The following is a 23,667-nucleotide window of genomic DNA, read 5'->3' on the forward strand; positions in this document are numbered from 1 at the left end:
AACTTTAAGGAATGGATCTAGAATCAGAATTATGCTACAAGGAGGAATTTTTAGGCTCGAAAAAATTATTAGTTTCTCAGAAAATTTACCAAATATCAGATGGCGCTAGTGTTATTTTTTATTAAGCCGGACTCAAACACTTAAAACTATTCATCTCTAAAGTAAACTCCTATAACAAGTAAAATTAAAATGAAACTAGATAGAATAGAACTTTCCTAGCATTCTACCTAGAATAATATCAGACTTGATATAGTAAACCTAAACATGGAATACCTACACATAAATTCTGTGAGGTCCGTCTTAGGCAAGGTCTTCGTTAACTAATGAGCCTGTTTATTATTCCTATGACAAACGCAAATCCTGTGTCATTTTGAGTGTCGACAGCAGTATTCATTTGACACGCTTATTTAACTTTGGTATTTGTTTTCTTTATCCTCATTATGACTGACTACGACATTTTATTGCAATGTCACGATCGTCTCTGATTTTTTTTTTTTACCGTTATAAAATCGAATTTTTTTTGTTACATGTTGGGAATTCAGATAGTTAAAATTATAAGGAGAACCGCTATAATGCCGTAATTCAGTGATTGAATTTTTGTTTAGCTAAATAAAAATCGTCCTATAACTATAAAATAACCCTATTGTCCTCAAGTCCCGTCTGTCCTTGATGGTACTCTTGAGCCCTCTTTTTTGTAATGGTGTGCATGTACATCATTTATGGCCCGTGGTCTTCAGATGGCTAAAAAAAAGTCGGAGACGGGATGAGGTGCGGATCTATCCTACTATTTCTATGGGTGACGACCATGAGAGCCCTGAGTTTGCCCTTCAAAGATGATGTTAGGAAGACGAGACTAACTGATCCATCAAACGTGACCAAGCCACCGAGGCTGTTGTAGCTGGATCTTTATGGGGATTGTTGGACGTTAAGGCATTCAAGACTTGAGATCCTATAAAGGTAAGTTATTCTGGCGATTTGAAGGAGGTAATCACTTCCAAAGTGCTGCAATTTGATGCCTATCATCCATTTTCAGTGTCAAAATTCACATCTGTGGACCGTGATGGGGGTGGTCAAAGCGTCGAGAAGTGGCGCCTTAAGCCTTAGGGACAGATTCTTGCTATTTCAAATGTGAGCTTTAGACTGGGGCTTTTAGAATAAGGGCTTTAAACTAAAAATCGCAAGGGCAAGCTGCTTTTTAATATCCTGAGTGATTGTTGTCACTGGTGATCAGACAGGTAAGATAGGAAAATTAGCGAAATCCCCGAATAGTCCTTCTTTTAAGCTTCAGGCCTGGCTTATTTGCTCCATGTGAACTTTGTGAGCAATACGTTACCTTGGTTGTAAACGAATTTATGACTATTCCAAAAGATCTAGTCTCTTCCAGGACGTTTTTGGCTACGGCTTTTAGATCATCATGTGTTTCAGTCATTAAGTCAATATCGTTGACGTAATGGAGTTATTGAAAAAAATAAACGAACAAACGACCGTGGATTGTCAGTTAAATTGACATATACTGACCTTTCATCGTTACAATTTTGATAATTTTTATTTATCCAAGTGAGAAAGTTGAAAACACTTCAAGCGTATTTTGTTTTCAGTAAAGCGCGAATTGTGTTTTGGCGCGAAACCTCCGTCACTATTATAAAGTATCTATGGGACCGGGGAGAGAATGAAGCTTCGAATATATTAGGGTGGAGGCAGTGGCGGGCCTAAGGGGACAGGAGGACCCCGTTCCCCCAAGATTTTTTCTGGTGCCCTCATTTCTTGTTTTTTCCTGTTTTTAACTCTTTAAAAAAAAAAAAAAATCAATTTGGTCGGTGATTGGCACCCCTATCACATTCTTCACAAGATTTTACCTATTGGCACCTTTGTCAAAGTCCCCCCCCCCAGATTTTGCTCTAGATCCTCCCCTGGGCGCAGGAGAAGCGCAGTGGTAGTATGTGTTTGCTATTTGTGAGCACTTCTGAAAGTACCAAGGACATCAAAATAAAAACTTTTCTTCCCTTTTGACCCGTTCATCTATGTAAATTTCAATTTTGTAAGAATTGTCCTTTGTTTTATTTTTCCAAAATCTTGTGGTTGTTAGGGTATCACTTTTTGTCTGCGTTTTCACATTGAACCATGAAAATGAATAAGAAAAACAAATTAGTAAAGCATGACAACAATTTTCATCACTACGAAACGAACTATAATAGAGTATCAAACAAATGTGACTGACAGGAGTGACGCGGTTCGATAGTAACCGAAACTTTAAAGAACAGAATTTCGATATATAATAAGTATATCAAGAGAATTGGCTCATTATATTGATTTCAAATATATTAGATTAATTAAGTTTAGTTATCTCTATCAAAGCCTACGAGCCTGACAAAATTTGCCTTATTTTCAAAAAAAGAGAGAAACATCCCCTACATCCCCTGAAAGCCAAAGAATCTTAATAAAAATCCGACCATCAAAATCAGATTATCAGAGAAAGCTGCTTTAGAGATTTCAAGCTCCAATCCGCAAAAACTGTGAAATTTCGTATTATTTTGCCAAAAAAAGAACACGAATGTGACTTGCTGACAAAAAGTCAAACTAAAGTTTGACTTTTTGTGGCAAATTCATTTAGTACAACTTCTGAAACCCAAAGGTTGGTTAATTAGAACAATAAGATAGAATATCCTTCTTGTATCCCTGGCCGTGGAGCCTTTCGAGGAGGAATAAGTGTATTGTGATTCAATTTTGAATCGTCTTGTATTTAATAATAAACTTCTCTCTCTCTCTCTCTCTCTCTCTCTCTCTCTCTCTCTCTCTCTCTCTCTCTCTCTCTCTCTCTCTCTCTCTCTCTCTCTCTCTCTCTCTCTCTCTCTCTAAGAAGATTCTTTGAAAGAACTAAAAACTTCAACTGTTGCTCCTTACTTCCAGTTAAAAAAAAACATGTCTTTTTTATTTATTTGACTCCATGAGACGACTACGCTTCAAGGGATAGCATACTTTTTTAAGCTTTTTGGTGCCATGTGGTCTTACCGTATTTTTGCTGATTTTTCCTCAACTTTTTTTTTCATTATTATTATTTGGCGTTCTATATTGCCAAAACTGCACAGCCACATATAAGAGGTACATTTAGAAATTGAATATTTAATTCTCCCAATTTTTAAAATATATATATATATATATATATATATATATATATATATATATATATATATATATATATATATACTAGCTGTTGGGGTGGCGCTTCACGCCACCCCAACACCTAGTTGGTGGGGGCGCTTCGCGCCCCTCCCCCCAAGCCCCCCCGCGCGCGTAAGTCGTTACGCGCCATATTAGTTACGCGCCATTGTAGTTGTGTCCCTATGTCCCACCTGTGAATATAGATAGATATATATATATATATATATATATATATATATATATATATATATATATATATATATATATATATATATATATATATATATATATATATATATATATATATATATATATATATATATATATATATATATATATATATATATATATATATATATATGTTTTTAACTACGTAAAACTTGCGAATATACAACATTCTTTGCTGTCCCATTGTCTGTGCATATAAATAGATTGTCAGGTTTACCGACTCTTGAACATGCAACATATAATGGTCCATGGGAAAACAATCCGTATTCAGATCTATACCTCATGATTCTAATGATTGCCCTTGAGCTTTGTTGATGGTGATTGCTAATCGACCATTCCCTGAGTCGCCATCGTCATTTATATATCCCCCTGTGCACCCCGGCGTCCCCTTTGTAGTTATGTCCCTGTGTCCCGGTCGTCATTTATATTCCCTGTGTCCCGGTCGTCATTTGTGTCCCGGTGTTCCAGTCTGTGATTTCTCTTTGAGTGTCCCGGGCGTCATTTATATTCCTTGTGTCCCGGTGTCCCGGTCGTCATTTATATCCCCCTGTGCCCCCGGCGTCCCCATTGTAGTTGTGTCCCTGTGTCCCGGTCGTCATTTATATTCCCTGTGTCCCGGTCGTCATTTTTTTCCCGGTGTCCCGGTCTGTAGGCTATATACATTCGTTTTTTTCTTTTTTTTCTTTTTTAGTTTATTTAGATTTTTAGATTTTTTAGTTTTTTTATTAGTTTTTAGTTTTTTTGTAGTTTTTACCATTTTTTTAGTTTTTTTAGTTTTTTTTTTTACTTATGTCCTGGTCGTCATTTATACTCCCTGTGTCCCGGTCGTCATTTGTGTCTCGGTGCTTTGTTGATTGCTAATTTATATTATATTTATATTTATATTTTTTATATTTATTAATATTTTTTTAGTTTTCTTTTTCTCTTATTTTTCAGTTTTTTCCTTTTTTTTAGTTTTTTCTTTTTTAGTTTTTAGTTTTTTTTTGTTTTTTACCTTTTTTTAGTTTTTTTTAGTTTTTTTAGTTTTTTAGCTTTTTTAGTTTTTTTATTAGTTTTTAGTTTTTTTTTAGTTTTTGCCTTTTTTTAGTTTTTTCAGTTTTTTTTTAGTTTTTAGTTTTTTACCTTTTTTTAGTTTTTTTTAGTTTTTTAGCTTTTTTAGTTTTTTTTCTTTTAGTTTTTTTTTGTAGTTTTTACCTTTTTTAGTTTTTTTTTCTTCTTTTGTATTAGTGTGAAATAATTCAGACGTCATATGCGGACAAACACGACGTCACTCGACAGACAGACAGACAGACATAACCCACAAACAACTTATTTTTATATATATTTATTCATATTTTTTTAGTTTTCTTTTTCTCTTTTATTTTTCAGTTTTTCCTTTTTTTTAGTTTTTTTCTTTTTTAGTTTTTAGTTTTTTTTAGTTTTTTACCTTTTTTTTAGTTTTTTTTAGTTTTTTTTAGTTTTTTAGCTTTTTTAGTTTTTTATTAGTTTTAATTTTTTTTGTAGTTTTTGCCTTTTTTTATTTTTTTCAGTTTTTTTTTAGTTATTAGATTTTTACCTTTTTTTAGTTTTTTTTAGTTTTTTAGCTTTTTTAGTTTTTTTCTTTTTAGTTTTTTTTTGTAGTTTTTACCTTTTTTAGTTTTTTTTTCTTCTTTTGTATTAGTGTGAAATAATTCAGACGTCATATGCGGACAAACACGACGTCACTCGACAGACAGACAGACAGACATAACCCACAAACAACTTATTTTTATATATATTTATTCATATTTTTTTAGTTTTCTTTTTCTCTTTTATTTTTCAGTTTTTCCTTTTTTTTAGTTTTTTTCTTTTTTAGTTTTTAGTTTTTTTTAGTTTTTTACCTTTTTTTTAGTTTTTTTTAGTTTTTTTAGTTTTTAGCTTTTTTAGTTTTTTTATTAGTTTTATTTTTTTTTGTAGTTTTTGCCTTTTTTTATTTTTTTCAGTTTTTTTTTAGTTATTAGATTTTTACCTTTTTTAGTTTTTTTTTAGTTTTTTAGCTTTTTTAAATTTTTTTTTTTAGTTTTTTTTTGTAGTTTTTACCTTTTTTAGTTTTTTTCTTCTTTTGTATTAGTGTGAAATAATTCAGACGTCATATGCGGACAAACATGACGTCACCTGATCCATCCACAGATCCACACACAGACAACTTATTTTTATATATATAGATATATATATATGTATATATAATATATATGTTCGAGGAGTTGTTTTCTCAAGTCCCCATTGTCTCATCCTCCCTCAAAATAATTTCTGTATGTATCCCTGGTCATGGGCAACGTTTAGGCAGGGGAACAAGAGGAGCAGTTGCACCTCCCCCCCTCAACAATGTAGAGGAGAATTATCACATAGCCTATGCCTCTTGACTCTCTAGATGGAAACCCTTCTTGCCCCCTGGAGCTACACCACTGTCCCTGGTCCCTTTACTTGTAATATATCCTCTCAAATATCAGTACCAGATCATACTTTATTTTCTTCTAATGTCAGGCGCTCCAAAAGCTCTGTTGGTGCCTGTACTTTACAAACTTATTTTAATTGAAATTTATATAGACTTGGTAGTGGTTCTAGGCCATAGCAAGGGGGCAGCTGCACCCCCAGCCCATTTCTAATTACATTAAATTCCTTTTATTTTATATTATCACATTCTAATGGTATACCATATCCCCCCAAATTGTGAGGCCTAAAACTGCTACTGATAGACCTAGAGATCTATATAATTTGCTGATTTTTTTATAAATACATTAAGTATCTTATAAGCCTATTAGATATCGATGTGCCATATTACAATTTATGAGGATCATCTATTCAAATTATTATGAATCTCCAATTAGAATTTCCAATTCTAACAGCCTACAAATTCAGTTCATCTTCCTCTTAAGTGGTACTTTAATTATGTCCCTGGGGTTAGCCACTCTCCTCCAGATGATGCATATCTCGGAGCATCATTTACTCTCCCACCCATTGACCGCATTCTGTACGCGACAAACTTCCGCTACACGTTGTGTGTTCTAACTGGAGTATACGATTTTAAAAGTGGACAGCCCCTTAATTATGTTACGCGAAAACGATTTGTAATTTGACTTGGCTCATTCGATAAGCCTATTTATGTTCAATAAACCTTACCTCCTTTTCCAGTTGGTAGATTTGGAGCGTATGATCTCAAAAGACTATTCTCCGTCTGATTGAGCTTATCTTTCGAGCTTCCGCTGTGTATAGATATTTGCCTTATTTCCTCGTTTGCCGCTATTTTTTCCTGGTTTTCTGCTTCATTTCTTCTCTGAAGTTCGGTGGCATTGTCAACCTGAAATGAAGGCTTTGATGTTAATTTGACAGTTTACAGGCTTTGACCTTGTCAATTCGTGCAATAAAATTTTAAAATATCATTTCTTTTTTTATGCTCTATGGGTACTTGATAAGGACGAGAGAAGCGTTTATCTTATTTACCATAAATTATTTTGCACGTAAAAATTATTTGCAATTCTCTGAAGCGATTAGTTGATGTTTTGAAGCTTTTTCCTTCATTCAAGGTCACAGATAGACAAAAACACCATTAAAAACAAAACAAAGATACAAAAACTTTAATCAACACCAAACCCGTGATACTAACTTGTACAAAAGAAGACTCACATTCTTCAGCATACTGCGAAGTTGAAGTACTGGCAGATCCGGGGGGTCCAGAGACCCCCCCAAGATTTTTCTGGTGCCCTCATTGCTTGTTTTTCTGTGTTTTTCATTCTTTTTTAAAAATAAATTTGTCAATTTGGTTAATTGTTGGTGCCTTTGACACATTCCCACCCCCAAGATTTCGCTTATTGGCACTCTTATCACAAGAACCCTCCCCCTCAATATTTTGCTTTAAATCGGCCCATGAGTTGAAGCATAAGGCATCCTCACACGTCACTCCAAAAAAAAACAAACAAAAAAGCTACAAGATAGCAGCCAGAATTGTCACGAACCTTAATGCCCTAAACGCATATAATGTGACAAAATTAATTAGTGAACAAAAAGACTGGACTACATGAGCACTGCCAGGCAGGGGAGAGGGCAATGACTCACCTTGGAAAACAGGAACATATTAAACAACTTTACTTTTAGACCTATGCTCCAGTGGATTTTTTTTTCTTTGCCCTCGTATATACTTTAAACCAAGTTATTCACACTTTAACGAAGAAATTACTACATATTAACACATTTAAATTTCTTTAATTCACTACAATCATATATATATATATTCATTGGAAAACTGCTCCTTCCTAAGGGAAAGATTCCTGATTGCATCTTTGCTGCAGAAGTAATTTTAGCAAACTTAAGGTTTATTTTGAAACTCACGATTTTTTTTTTCAGGATCATATATGAATGATGTTATTTTCACTTGTTAATATAGTCTATCATCCATCCATCCTAGGGCAGAACTAAGATAGACAGTCATAGAATTAAGGGATGATTGAAATTTTTGGTTTGACTCATGACGGACAATATCGACTGGACTTGTATGCAAAAGAGGGGACTGAATTTGCTTGGACTCATAGGCTAACAAATGACCTAAGCCTAATAGGCTTGCCCACTTAGAGTCTCAGGGGGACACTGTGTTTTACGATTGACACATGACCGTGACCCGCAGGTGAGCAGGGAGACCAATAGTTTTCCAAGTGTTTTTGTAAACGGCATGGGCAAATGGCAGGAGTAGCCATTGACTACTCAAAGGCTACTCAATGGCTCATGGCTACTCAAGTAGCAACTGAGAGTATGACTCTCAAATTAGACAAGTACTTAAGTGTTTGCTTTTGGAGAGGCACGTCCGCCTAGAGTCTCATGCAGGTTGACAAAGTTTTAGAATTGACGCATGACCGCAAAGTCGCCTGGAATTGCAGGCAAACAAGCGTCTAGTCCAAAGCCTAACAGGGCTCACCCGTTTGCCGGGGAGCGTCGGGCTTGTTTTAGCACTTAATTCATAAGCTCAGGCAGTTGCGCTAACAAAAAATAAATTAAATATTGGGTTGACCAAAAGTCGCCTGAACCAACAAGCATCCATAACCTATTTCCAGAGGAATCCAGAGACAAATTTCGTCAAAAAAAAAAATTCTGTGAAAAACAAGGCGTTACTTGAACAGCTCTAAAAATATGATTTGAATATCTCGTGATTTTGCCACTTTCGGCTATTTTATGTTTAAGTGTTTCCGGCTAAAACCAAAAGATATTTTTGCATTATGTCTAAATGCATGACTGGGCAACAACATTTTTCGAAATGAGTTTTCGCCTCTAGAATTTTGGATAATTATACATTGTTTAAGAAAAGAAACAGTGAAAAAATCATTTATACTAGCACTACCGCATTTAGCGTTGCTGATCCTCTCCCCCTCTGTATTGCAATGCATCCCCATACTTGAATAAACTAAATTTATTAAAATGCTTCCTAGAAAAACAAGTTGTTAGCTAATTGACTTGAAATTATTTCATGTTTCTGTGACTTTTTTCTATGTATGTCTGACCATTTGTTCCTAAACAAACACTGAAATTCTTGGCACATTAAGCTGAAATGCATGGTTAAGCAAAAACATTTTCCAAAATATACTTTAGCCTCTTGAATGCCGAATAGACAAAAATTTTAATAATTGGATAAGTGAAGAAAGAAAAAAGAATCTACTTGCACTATTGTGTTTAGCGTCGCTACCCCTCCCCTGATTGCAATGCAACCTCACACCTGAATAAATTTAATCTATAAAAATACAAGCCAGAAAAACCAAGGCGTTAGCTAATCAACTTTAAACACAGCTTTAAACTGTTTCACGCTTTTGAGACTTTTTCAATGTAAGCTATCTCCGACTAAGGCTGAATCTAGGGAGACTAGGGGGTTGAAACCCTTCCCCAAAAATTTTCGTTTGACTCCAAAAAGCGTAAAAAAATGCATATAAGAACATTTTGGTGTATTTTTTGAATTGTTTTGTACTCCCCCCTCCCCTCAGAAGAAATACCACTCTCCCCGAATCAAAATCATGGCTACAACCGTGTTATCTACCATTTGTTTCTGACTTTAAACAAACCCCAAAAAATCCTTCTGTATCAAACAGTTCGTGGCAACGAACTGTAGTAAGGAGAGACCCGGCTGAATAGTAACCGAAGCTCTAAAAAATAGAATTTTGATACCAATAGTTACATCAAAAGAATTGCATTCTTATGCTCATTTTAAATATATAAGTTTCATCAAGTTTAGTCTTACCCATCAAAAGTCATAAGCCTGAGAAACTTTGCCTTATTTTAGAAAATAGGGAAAAAAACCCCCTAAAAGTCATAGAATCTCAACGAAAATCACAAAATCAGATTCAGCGTATCAGAGAACCCTACTGTAGAAGTTTCAAGCTCCTATATACAAAAACGTGGAATTTTGTATTTTTTTGCCAGAAGACAGACCAGGGACATGCGTGTTTATTTGTTTTTTTTTTCCAGGGCTGATCCTATCGACCCAGTGATCCTAGAATTTCACGAGATATAATTATAAGTTCTAGTTCCCTTTTTATGTGACTAATAAAATTGGAGGGCACCTTGGGCCCTCCTACGCTCATTTTTTCCAAAGTCACCGGATCAAAATTTTGAGATAGTAATTTTGTTCAGCGTAGTCTAAAAACCTGGTAATTATGTCTTTCGGGACGACTTAATCCCCCACAGTACCTGGGTGAGGGTCTACAAGTTGCAAATTTTTACCATTGCTTACATGTAGTAGGGGAGAGTGGGGTACCTCGAACCAGAGGGTACCATAAACCAGGAGCATATCACCCACTTCCTGTTGCTGAAGTTCCTCCTCCCTTTTACCCTTTATTGGCACCCAGTATGTCTATGTTCTGATGTACTTTTGTTCAGTTTGGATTAAGGCTCTGTTTGTGACACTAAAAAGATTGTTTTCTGGAGGTAAAGTTAAATTTTTTTTTTACTAGCTGTTTACTTTTCTGGGGAAGACTTTGTTAGATCCTGCTTATTATCGGATATCTAATGAATTACTATCTTGGCTTTAAGACTATGGTTTGTGATTTACGTTCTATTTAATGCTTTTTAACTAGCCCTTTTTCAATAGTTACTGTGCCATGGAGGATAAATGAACCACTTGCCATGGGGAAAAATGAACCAGTGGTTAATCATGCCCCATGACCTATTTAGTATTTTGATAGGCCAATAAGGAAACTTTAGTGTAAAGATCTGCTGATCCTGTGCAGGAAAAAGGAATTTCTGAATCCTTTGCTCAAGATGCTTCAACGTCCTCTGTCGATTTTAGTAGCGGAGGAGCTGTTCTGTTGAGTCCTGAAGACGTTCCTCCCCATCCCAAAGCTCCTCCTAGGAAAAGTGTATCGGGGAAGGGTTGCAAGAGAGTTAAGTCAACTGTTAACTGATACTCCTACAAAAAATCATCTTATGGCAGACAGGATTGAAAGGGCGAAGAAAAAGAAAAAGAGCAAAATAAACAAGAAGGAAACAACAAATGCGAAAAAGCTGGGAAAAGCGAATGCAGGAAGTAAGAAAATGAGCACATCTAGTGATCCTGCTGATTGCCCACTTACAGCTTTAGCAAAAGCCCGAAAAGTTATCTCTTACATGTCCGATAGCAGTTCAGAGGAAACGGATGAACCGGATTGTTGTGAAAGCAAAGATGGTCTTACAATGGATGTCGAAGAAGAAGGCATTAGCAGCTTGCAAAATGCTGAGATAAAGATGGGAGACTATGTGCTTGTTGCACTTCAGAAAATGTCACTGGTGGCATACTTTGCTGCTCGTCGACAGTTTGGATGTTGCAGTGAAGTTTTGGAAGGATTTGGGCAATGAGAAATTTATTCTTACAGATGGGGTAAGCCTGATGTGGTGCTTCGCTTCCCCAAACCAGTTCCTGTCAGTGGAACATCTTGCCAATCAGGGAAGTTTGCTTTTGGTATAAACCTTGCATCATTTTCACTTAAATAAGATGTTTCTTTGTTTTTTACTTTTTATAGCTAATTTTTTACAACTTTGAACTTTTATATAACTGAAATCAATCAATGAAAATATAAATCATACTCGTTCATCATGCTCCATGGGGTGATTCATGGTACCCAGGGGATGGGGTAGCTTGAACCAAAAAATCAAGTCTCGTAAAATCAATGGTGCATTATTTAGTATTAACCCACAAAAAAAATACTCAGAGGTAGCCTGATAAATAAGCTATATTTTGATGTAAAAAAGTTGCTGAAAGGTCTTTTGGTTTGCCTTAAAAAAAAATCAAAAATGAAATCTGGTTCAAAGTACCCCACTCTCCCCTAATGGTTATTGGGAAGTGTACGTTTTCAGGGGGACTTTTCCACGTTGAGGGGGGATCGGGGGGAGGAGATTGCGTGGGAGGGTATTTCAATGGACGAAGTTATCATGAGGGAAGAGAATTTCTATAGCATGACTTTTTACCATTATTACAAAAAAAAAACAATGAGAAAATAAATAAAAAATAAAGTTTTTTCAGCTGGAAGTAAGAAGTAGCATTAAAACTTAAGATGAACAGAAATTATTATTTATGCAAGGGGGTCATCTCCTCCCCAATATCTCGCTCTTTACGCTAAAGTATCTTTAGTAATTTCAACTATTTATTCTACAGCGTTTGTGATTCAGGGGTCATTCTTAAAGAATTGGGACAAAATTCATGCTTTAGTTTAAAGAGCGAGGTATTGAAGAGGGGGCAAACCCCCTCATATATGTAATAAAAATATAAAAATATAGAAGTTCGTTATGTTAGTTAATTAGTAAGTTACGTATATTTATTGCTAAAAAACGTTCGTAAAAAATTTAAAGTTCTAGTTGCCTTTTGGAGTAACCAAAAATTGTAGAACAACTATACCCTCTCCACCAACCCTTTTTTTAATCAAAATCATCTGATCAAAACTATAAGAAAGCCATATATGCAAGTTTCTTTTTAATTATTCATGTGCGATGAGCCAAAATCAAAACATACATCAATTCAAAAACGTTCAGAAATTAAATAAAAAAAAGTTTCTTTAACTGCAAGTAAGGAGCGACATAAAACTTGAAACGAGCAGAAATATTTCCGGATATGAAAGGGATTGTCCCCTCCTCAACGCCTCGCTCTTTACGCTAAAGTTTTTTATTGTTTTAAAAAGTAAGAGTTGTGAGAAAGAGTCAAACTTTAGCGTAAAGAGCGTAAAGAGGAGGGGACAACCCCTTTCATAAACGGAATAATTTCTGTTCGTTTTAAGTTTTAATGTCGCTCCTTAATTGCAGTTAAAAAAAACTTGTTTGTTATTTAATTCAGTTGAAATGCATGGTTAAGTGATAACATATTACAAAATATATCTTAGCCTGCTGAATACGAAATAGACTGCAATTTTGGCTAAAGCAAGTATTATGTCAAAAGGAAAAAGAATTTCTACGTGCGCAATCGGGTTTAGCGTCACTGGCGATTGTATAATTTAATAATTGTGCGTGTTTGTTTCCACATTTATACCGCATAAAAAAGGTTATTTTTGCACATTTCCATACATTAGACAGAGAGGAAAAACAAGTTTTTTAAACCTTTGTTGAAATGTTCCTCAACTTTAATGGTTTTTCAGGAAAAGAAGGTCTATTTTGAGTCTTTTTTAATTTGGTCGAACAAAAGAATATGGGTAACTTATATAAGTCTGAAAACTGGTGCTATTGTGAAGCTTTGTAATCGTTTTTACGTCAGGAACTTAGATCAGACACAAACTAATACACTAATTTTAACAACTACAGAATTTAAATTAATTATTCGCACCAATGCACTGAAAAACTCCCAAGTTTCGGGTATTTTCGGAGGGGGTGCAACAAAATGTACAACAGATGGCCAAATAAAAATTCATGAACTATAAGAATAACTGCAGAAATCTTGAGACTTCGGGAGGCTTAAATTCTCTGGAATTTGTTAGGTAGTTCCCGATTTAGATCTACCGGAAACGTTTTACCACAATTGCGGCAGATTTCCCTACATTAGACAGAGAGGAAAAACAAGTTTTTTAAACCTTTGTTGAAATGTTCCTCAACTTTAATGGTTTTTCAGGAAAAGAAGGTCTATTTTGAGTCTTTTTTAATTTGGTCGAACAAAAGAATATGGGTAACTTATATAAGTCTGAAAACTGGTGCTATTGTGAAGCTTTGTAATCGTTTTTACGTCAGGAACTTAGATCAGACACAAACTAATACACTAATTTTAACAACTACAGAATTTAAATTAATTATTCGCATCAATGCACTGAAAAACTGCCAAGTTTCGCCAAACTTTAGATGTGAAAACGAAAGAAAAAAACGGCAAAATTTCAGGATATAAATCAACAGTGTGGCTTCATTTTGCAAAGCAAGAGCCACCTAAGTAGGAAGTAGTTAGGGTATTTTTGGAGGGGGTGCAACAAAATATACAACAGATGGCCAAATAAAAATTCATGAACTATAAGAATAACTGCAGAAATCTTGAGACTTCGGGAGGCTTAAATTCTCTGGAATTTTGTAAGGTAGTTCCCGATTTAGATCTACTGGAAACGTTTTACCACAATTGCGTCAATCTCCCCTACCTTCTATAAACTAAATGAGTCTCAAAAACAGTGGATATAAAGCCACTAGAGACATCTTTTCACTTTTGAACTCATCTAAAAAAATATCCTATGGTTTTTGGTACGACCATACAAAGGATATTATACTTTTCAGTGCTATGAAGGGTCCTATGTTTTCCTTTTTTTTGTGTGCTTGTGTTTATGGCGTGCAGCCCCGTTCAATTGGCGCGCTTGAGTGCACCGTCTTTTTATTGGTTACTGGAGGGAAAGGGCATGGTCTTGGGATGTATGTGGACGTAAGATTTTGCAGTCGCAGCCTGGAGCCTTTTTTTCTGAGTTTCTAAGCCCTTAGCCGGGATTGGAGGGGGCCGATGAAGATAAACCAGGAAGCGTATGTTGGAGACATCAAGGGATTCCCAATCAGTCAACTATGTGGATTTCTGGGCCGATACAGTCCCCTTAGGCTAAGTCCACCCTAAAGCCCTTACGTGAGGATTGAGAATATCTGAATTAAGCCCTTCCCCCAATTTATGAGGATTTCTCAAACTTCTGTATTCCACTGAAGTGACGACTGAGAAAAATTGCTGAGGGTAAAACAACCTTGAGGTAGAAGTAAGTTGTGGAGGGACCTATCACCACAGTGTAAAAGCTCTGTCAAAGGATTGAGGGAAAGGGTATGGGGGATTGAACTCGGCGGTATCGTTGTCCGAGGCCACTATCAAGAGAACATTTCAAGTCTGAGCTTGCCACCAAAGAGATTGCCCAGTCAAACACGAGATCATCTTGTTTGTACCCATTAAGCACTAGTTAAAAACCAGAGGGGATGGCTAAGAGTGTGAATAGGGGCTAATCCGTTGTCACGCCTTAATCCAAGTCCGGTGGTAGCTTTTTTGTGTTTAGAGACCCTGAGTTAGTGGTTAGATCCAAAGGCTAGAAACTTTAATTTGTTATTTATTTTTCTGTGTTTGTGACGGAGACGGAGAGACGCATGCGAAAAAAGTGACGAAAAGGGGAAAGACGATTTTGTTCAAAACTTCTTGCCTGAAATAGATCGTAACCGATTTTTGTTTCGACGGATTTCACTTTACACTTATCTTTTTATTTGTTTATTTAAGTGAATGGTCACAAGAAACTACATCCTAGGCCACATGCTGGGTATTAATGACGTAGACAAGACATAAAATTTGATATAAATAAAATTGTTCATGGTTCAGAGCATCTTGAATGTCGAGGTTTGTGGTTTGTTCTTTCGTGCCTAAATTCTTTTATTTTTTTTTTGTTTTATGCTACGTACCTGCAATTGATCTACCTTTTCTTGTGAGTCTTGTATTACAACCATAGAAGAATTGGCAATTTCGGCTTGGCTTTCAATTACTGAAATGAATGAAATTAATTAGTTCCATTGTGATTTGAGAAGTGAAAGTTAGAAGATAATCAGCTATTAATAATCTAGAACTAATATCATTAATGCAAGGTTAAAAAAAAACTCATAACGTTAAAATGTTGCCCAAGGCCATTTTCATTGATAAATTAACGTAAGATATGTCAAGCTGCCTGCAAGAAGGTATATAAACTTAACGCTATAGATCTACACAAATTTCTACCTTCAGTGCGCCCATGGTCAGGAAATATTATTTTCGGGGAAAGGAACCAGGGTAAGAGCAAGTACGCCCTTGATTTTAGCCCCTGTTTGATTTTGAAAATAGTATTTTTTGGTATTTTCATTGAAAAAAAATTACCCCCCCCCCCAGATTTTAAAAGATGTACTTTGCCTCCTTACGTATTCGTGAATTGGTGTCCCTGCCTACGATTCTGCTTCCACTCTATGGTGTTGTCTTCGACCTTAGATATTTCTTGGCGTAACAAGAAAAACAGAACAAGTAGGACATAGAAAAATTGATATCAAGTTAATTTGTTCCATAGTTCAGATAATTAAAGTTATACCAACGCCGAGAATTACAATCATACCAAAGACAATACATATAACGAAATTTTGATGCGTTTTATAAAGTTTTTACACCCCCTTCCCCCTCTCGCCTGGTAGAGCAAGTAGGACATAGAATAACTGATATAAAATTACATTGTTCCACAGTGCAGAGAAGTAAAGTTATACCAACAAAATGCGTATAATTATATTTTGATGCGTTTTTACACCCTCTGCCCCAATATTCCCGCCCCGAACCCCTTCCAGAACAAAAATCCTGGCTACGGTGCTCATTTGCGCTGTAGTATTTTGCCAAGGACAGAGAAAATGAAGGCTGATTGTTTGAACTGGTTAAGCGGAAATTTATGCTGGCATATTTGTCTCTAAGGAATTGGGATACATCAGGAATTCACTTTTTAATAAAAAAAACCCTTCATATACACTTATGTTGCTTTTGGCAGTAGGGGGCTCCAAATTAAAAATAAGGGGGTTTACATGTTATATTGACACCGCTCAAGTTCTTGATCTGAATAAAACCGGTTTTTCTGTCTGCGCTCGGTAATAATTACCTTAGTCTTAGTGAGATAAACTATTATACAGGTATATTTTAATTAAATCTTTAATATATACAGTTGGTTAGGTTAGGTATTTAATATAATGCGTCCTGGGCGGCCCGCTTTACATAATTCTCTGTTGTATTTTCCATAATTTTAATACCAAAATATTAAATTTTCATCATATTTTGGTATATTTTATTAGGATTAACCTAACTTCACTTCCTTTGTGTGGTAGCTAAAACACGTAAGTGCTAAAACGGAACGAGGTTGAAAAATCAGCAAAAAATAAGCTAAAAACATATGGTACTAAGCAGCTTAAGCAGTTTACTAAGCATACTAAGCACCATATGATACCAAGTAGGTCGGCAGCTTATGTTTCCTGAGCAATTTTTAGCATGTTATTTTGCTGCTCTCTCATGTTTTTTATATCTCAAAGAAAAAGGACAATTTAGATATTATTCCGTAGCTCATAATGAGCCCTATCCATTCGCCGAATTTCCTTTTTGAAATTTGGTGTACATGGTTTTTTAGATTGAAAGACAACTCTGAAAACTGATTAAAAATCGCTGAAAAAAGGACAACTTCCTATTTTCCAAGCAAGTTTGTTATCCCCCCAATAGAAAGTCTAAATCATATTTGAATTAAGGCTCGGTGAATAAATAGACCTGAGACTAATGGATCCAGTGATATAAATTTTTCATCCTTTTTTTGCAAGTTACAGATGTAGAATTGTTGTAAAATCGTTTGTTTCAGAGGAAATACATACCTTAAGAAGATGTAGTTTTTCTTTCAAGAGTAGTCGTTTTTAGGAATCATCAGATTGCGAATGTTTGTCAGTGTTGTCAGATTTAACTGATTAAAGTCTTGTTTGATTTAACTTATTAGCTATAATTACTGATTTTGGCACGTCAGCATGACAGCACGGACAGGAATGTGATAATTCCACCCTCAGATTCATAATTTTAAAACAACTAAAATAAAAATATTAGAAAACTGATGGTTTCAGGTGCGAATAAACCTAAGACAAGTCAAGGACAACAATGCTTTTATTTTGATACTTTATTTTGGTACTTTAAGTTTAGTTTTCCAAATCTGTTAAAAACGATAGATCTCGAGGCAAAAACTTTAGAAACAGTATTATTCCCTAGAGCATATAGAGGGTAATGTAGGGAAGGAGGCAAAGGCTATGATTTTCTATATCAAGACTCGAAGTACGAAGCACGAAGACATAAAAGATATTTTTTTTCGGGGGGAGGGGCTACTGCTCTCGCTCTCTTATTTTCAATTTCGGAGAGATAAAAAGCTGATTATTAGTCAAAATTAGCTGATTAATTTTGCCTTTGTATTGTCGAGGTTTAACACGGCACCACTGACGTAAATGTGGTATTTCCCTAAGGATTTCATTTATTTCAGTTAATTAGAGGACAAAATCTCAGGAAAAAGCGGTTTTAAGGTACGAATAGACCTAAGATGGGTCCCGTGGGGGGATGTTTTTATTTTGATGTTCTTGGTACTTAAAAAAAACCTTTCCGCTTTATTTATGTAGATTAATATACAATTAATATGTGTAATTTATTAACATAGAATGGCCCGACCGCTATTATGACTAGTTAAATAGGTATTATAAATAGTAAATATATAACTCTGATCGTATTTAAGAGACATTACTTAAACAGAAATACTCTCTTGTGGTTGTGGGCGTTGGGAGGTGGGGGTTTTGCAGCGACCTTGTACACACCCCTGAAACAAAGTCAATCGTGATTCAATGTTTTTCACGAATATTTGTTTAAATTATGAAATAAATATAAATGGGAATCTACCTGTGTCATTTACGCTAATTTGAACTTTTTCTGAAGGTAAAGTGCTGTACAGGTCTAATTGGCTAGCATAAACAAATAGAACCATTAGAGCCCAGGACATTTTACTCTGTCATTTATGCTCACAATTTCCATAAGACACCTGAAATTAGAGAGTAGATTATTTTCTGAGATTTGCTTTATTTGCACTTTGAATATTATTTTATATATAATATTCAATTATTAGAAAAGTCTAGTGCTGCATTAGACAAAATGGCCATAAAATTACTGTCAGAGGATAGAAATCATATTCTGTAGGACCTTTAATTTATAAAACACAAACCTTGTCTTATAAAAGTATAGAGTGAAGCCCGAGCTTAAACAAATGAGCACTACCCTGAACAATTCGGGTGCTACCATCCTCAACCTCTTGCTCCTTTTTGAATTTCCTTGGTTCATTTTATACTTAAAATGTATTTTCTACTCACTTAAATAGTCAAATAATAATTTGCAAAATAGTTAAATATAATATGATAAGATATTTATTAAGTTTGAGAGCCTTTAGGGCCCATGGCTGATGAAGGAAATGTAACACTAGACAAATCATGAACGAATACACACCCTTAAATACAGATTAAATTACGAATAAATTACAGTAGTAGTGATGCCTCAATCTATTTAAACGACCAGATAGGGGGAAACTATTAGACCTACTAGTCACTCAAGCCATAAAGAAAGAAAACGATCAAAAATGGGCGTTTTCAAAGGCAAATGAAAATACTGAAGAAAACGCAATAAACGTATATTTCGAGAGAACAACTGCCTCTTTTTCAACACGAAAAAAAGCAAAATGATAAAGGAGAAAGCGAAAACCAAAAAACAAACGCAGAAAGTAAAACAAAACCAACGAGAAAAAAACACCAAAAGATTAAATGGAAGATCAAAAATTAAAAGAATTAAAATCAAATACCTAACAATAATAAAGTGAGTTATTTGCCAATATCCATGATTTGCACAAAATCCAAACAAATACAAACTGTCATCGATGGATATTAACGAACAACTGCAGTACTGGTGGTTGTTTTCTCGAAATATTCGCTTTTTGTGTTTTCGTCAGTATTTTCATTTGGTCTTTAAAAACGCCATTTTTGATCTTTTTTTCCTTTATATTATGGCAGGCCAATGTGGTTTAAAAATTATCTTAGTCACTCAAGACAGTATTGCGCACACCTGGGTCTGATATAATACTATAGCGTACATGTGTAGTACAGCTACGTAATAGGGTTTACTTGTTACATCTTAGGGAAGTGTTTTCATTGAGAAGCAGGTGACAATTTTCTTAAAAAAACATAATGGTACAGGGAAAACCTTCAGGATTCACTAAATCAGGATTTTTATGATATTACGTCATAGGGTTTGTTTGCTACATAATAGGGTTTCGATTGTCTAAAAAAACCTTCAGGGCTACTTTACTTCAGAATCTCCTTGGGTGCTGTGTAATAGGACATGTTAGAGTCTGTTAGTCAAGTGGGGACGTCCAGGCTGTAAAAAAAATTGATCAGGGACCATTATTTACAGGCGAGGGTCACGCAATCTTGTGTGAGTTGCTTCAGTATTGAAAAATAGTTCAAAATCAAGGATATTATTCTCTAGTAATGGATGCTTTTACTCTATTGGATATTCAAAGCGCTATTAATAGCGTAATGCAACCTAGAGCGCCTAATGCTGCAGTAGAAACTACGAGGAGTTGCCGGCTACCCCTAGAATGGGACGAGGTGTTTACGCGATATGTTATATCATTAAGCAAATTCAAGTCAGAAGAACAGACAAGTCAGAAGAACTGGCAAGATTTGCAGCAAAGATGAATATAATGCATATGCAGAGATTACAAAACAGATTAAATGCATTAGCGAATTATAGTGAAGATAGCGATCTGGATCAATCTATAAGAAAGGAGTGAGTTTGCTACTAGTGAGATCTATCGTTAGTCTGTAATCGGTGGTGAGAATGTAAGGATTAAAAACGACTGGATTTTAGAAACAAAAAAAACTACAGAATCCAGTGACTTCGGAAAAATGTTTGATTCTAGATAATGATTTTCTAGATTTATCTCTTCCAAGGAAAATATTTTCTCAAAGAAGGCTTAACGATATAATGAGAAATGAGTCTCTGAAAAAGGATTCAAGAGACTGGGGTCGTCGTGGTTTAAAATTGTTTTGGGAAGAAGGACCTGGTCCAAGTTTCAATTGCAGGAATAATAGGAGAGTCTAGTTTTTAAGACATCGCTGTGAAGATACCGACTCTAAGATTACTGAGTTTTATTTGGCTGTTGCACAGAGAGATTCTTCATAAGAGAATTTTGTGTGCGACATTGCTTCAAATAAGCAAACTGCATACTATAATGGGAATTCGACCAACAAATGAATTTTATAATACGAATCAGAATAGTATTATTGACTTAATAAAGAGATATAACAAAAATGAAGTTACATTATGTTGTAGAAATTGTCACCCGGACTTTGCTCGCCAGGATGAATACAAGTAGAATCCTGACGAGCAACCGCCACTTATCGTTTCAGATGATTAACTATACGTGGAAGAAGAAATATGAAGGACTGAGAGTTTTATGCATAAAAGTTGTGATAATAAACAAGTTTACAAATATTTTTGAAGCATCTCACTCTTAGGACACTACGATTTATATTATACAGCTAGGGAAGGGTATTTTCAATTAGAAAGTCGTTCAACCTCGCATTGTCACCCTAAATGCAAAAAAATACACTGTAAGTATGTCCACGTCTTCGAAAAACAAGGTATAGTAGCGCATGAGAACCAAAACTTTTGGTTGATAAATCTTATGCTCGCTTCCGATTTTGAATAATAGTTATTACACTTTGATTAAGAAAGTTTTTAATGTAGTGCGCGCATAATGTATATGGTGGGCCAATGAATGATATTTATAATTAAAGTTAATTATAATAAAATTATAATTAATTTTATGATTAAAAATTAAATTTTTTTTATTTTTATAAAATAAAAAAGAATAAATTTTAGAGTTGAATTTTATTTATAGCACATAAAAGAGATGAAAGACCAGACATTTCAAATTTTTGTAAAGAGTTTGTCCATAATCCAACGGTAATAGAACCTTTTGCAAAAGCCAAAGGGAGTTTTGAAGGAATTTCACCATTGACAATTGGCGAATCAGCGTAGCTACGTGTAACCGTAACAAATTGTCGTTGATTCATGATTGCATGAGGAGCGAGCAATTTGATATTATTTGCCACTAGCTCTTAATTTTGCAAATGCAAAGGCAATGGAACTCAAAACTCATTGTTTTCGTACATGAAGTGTTGTTTAGGTGGATGAGACTGTCACGTTGCGTGTAATACCAACTAATTTTCGAAAAATAAAATTGGACGGAGAAAGTTGTAGCTCTATATCGATCTTTACATTGGAGCCAACCATTTAAGTGTATGAAATATCTCATAATTAATTTTTCCAACCAAGCGTAAATCGTTAGTTGGCGCATCTCTAAGTATAATGTATTAGTGAAACATATTGAAGACAGCGATCTGAATCAATCTATAAAAAGAGCAAGTTTGTCGCTAGTGAGTTCTATTGTTAGTCTATATTTCGTACTAAGAGTGTCATGATTAAATATGAATAAAGTGGACAAAGAGAAAACTATAGGAAATCTTCACTAAGAGAATGATTGACAATATAATGAGAAATGAACTTCCATCTTTGAAATTTGTCTGTGACTTATGTGTCGTGACCCCAAGGCGTTTAATCAATTTATTGATATATTAATTGAAACAAAACAAAATGATATTGAAGCTTTGCTTTTAACCACTACTTAGACATCCCTTTTGCAAGGCAACAAGAAATAAGTCAAAAATCCCGTTTAAACAAGTTTTGTGACGCAACTCGATTGCTTCTTTTCCTAGAAGAAATTCATTTCCCCCACTTTGGGAAATTCATTTTCGAAAGTGAGACAGTCAAAATAAAGAAAACATTTTAGATCTGTAAATTGATTATGCAATCCATGTAAATTGCACAGAGGATACACCGTGTAAATTGAAAACAGTATTCCTATCTTGAAAACATTCTCGATTCTCATACTAGAGTTTTCCTATGCTTCAATTGTCATTATGATACATGTGGTCAATGGGAAAATATTTACCGTGGCATCATTGAAAAAAACCCTAAAAGTGATCTCTGCTTATTTTTAAGAGACCGGTATCGTCGTGACTTTGAATCGCTTTTGGAAGAAGAACCTACTCTACGCTTCAATTGTTGGAATAATAAGATAGCCTGGTTTTTACGACATCTCTTTGAAGATACAGGCTACTGTGATTATAAACCTACTGAATTTTATTTGGCTGTTACAGAAAGTGATTCTTCATATAAGAATTTTGTGTGGGATGTCGCTTCAAATCAGCAATTTGAAATACGTGAATTTTATAATATTAATCAAAATAGTATTATTGACTTTACGGAAAAATGTAATAAAAATTTAGTTTTATTATATTGTAGAAAGTGCGACCTTGACTTTGCATGTTAAGATGAATACAAGTTGAATCCTGACGAGCTGCCGCCACTTATCGTTTCCGATGAATACCTTTACGTGGAAGAAGAAATTAAAGAGGCCAGACTTCCGTACATATAGGTCTTATGAATAAACAAATTTACAAAATTTGTAAAGCATTTCACTCTTCGGGCACTAAAATTTATATTATACAGGCAGAAAAGAGTATCTTAAGCTTGAAAATCGAGGATCATCACCATAAATGCTAAGAAGTTCGAAAACTAAAATGCTAAGAAAATCGAAAACTAAAATATAAAAGTGCATGAAACATCAAAGCTTTTGTTCGATCCAATTTGCTTCTTCCAATTTCTTGCTTCCAATTTGGAGTAATAGATTTTCCAATTTGCTGAAGAAAGTTTTTAATGTGATGCACATCGAACGAATATGATTGGTCATGAGGATCAAAAATTCAGTATTCTACGGTTTTGAAAGATGCATAGCCAATGTCCCATCTTTAAAATTAATGGAATGCTATTAACAATGTTAAGGGTATTGTTAAAGCTTTGAATATAGTCGAGGATATCTGGGGGCATGCCTTAAGATTTGAATTTGGACATGTAGGAATCCAAATTGAGTACATTGATTATTTGATTTGTGTTTATGGTGCCACGTCTAATAGGAAGCCATCATGAGGGGAAATTTCGTAATAGATTTAACATTTATTTGGCGAAATTAATACAATACTATCTCCCAATTGTTCTTTAAACCTATACTCTAAACGTACTTTTCCCGTTCGGACAGTAGTCATATCTTGAGTACCAGACAAATCCAATACAATGATACCATTAGTTCTTGCAAACATTTCTTCGGTTCGAATCATGATCTAGGGACTGCGTTGCCAATTCATATAAGGTCCTGTAAGATTTAT

General features: G+C 34.8%; 1 protein-coding gene across 2 annotated transcripts in view; it reads right to left on the minus strand.

The window, feature by feature from the left end:
• The window catches only part of LOC136037858 (uncharacterized), a 75,929-nt gene that overhangs the window by 34,712 nt on the left and 17,550 nt on the right, over nucleotides 1–23,667 (minus strand). Inside the window, exons 2-4 of one of the 2 annotated variants that reach the window (XM_065720707.1) lie at nucleotides 18,233–18,371; nucleotides 15,226–15,305; nucleotides 6,526–6,703 (exon numbers count right to left, since the gene is read on the minus strand). In XM_065720707.1, the coding sequence (XP_065576779.1) occupies nucleotides 6,526–6,703; nucleotides 15,226–15,305; nucleotides 18,233–18,332 (358 nt within the window). In that variant the 5' untranslated portion in view covers nucleotides 18,333–18,371. The remainder of the gene's footprint in view (nucleotides 1–6,525; nucleotides 6,704–15,225; nucleotides 15,306–18,232; nucleotides 18,372–23,667) is intronic. The other variant, XM_065720708.1, reaches the window with a different exon arrangement.

The sequence above is a fragment of the Artemia franciscana genome, chromosome 17 (genome assembly GCF_032884065.1).
Source record: "Artemia franciscana chromosome 17, ASM3288406v1, whole genome shotgun sequence".
Taxonomy (NCBI): Eukaryota; Metazoa; Arthropoda; class Branchiopoda; order Anostraca; family Artemiidae; genus Artemia; species Artemia franciscana.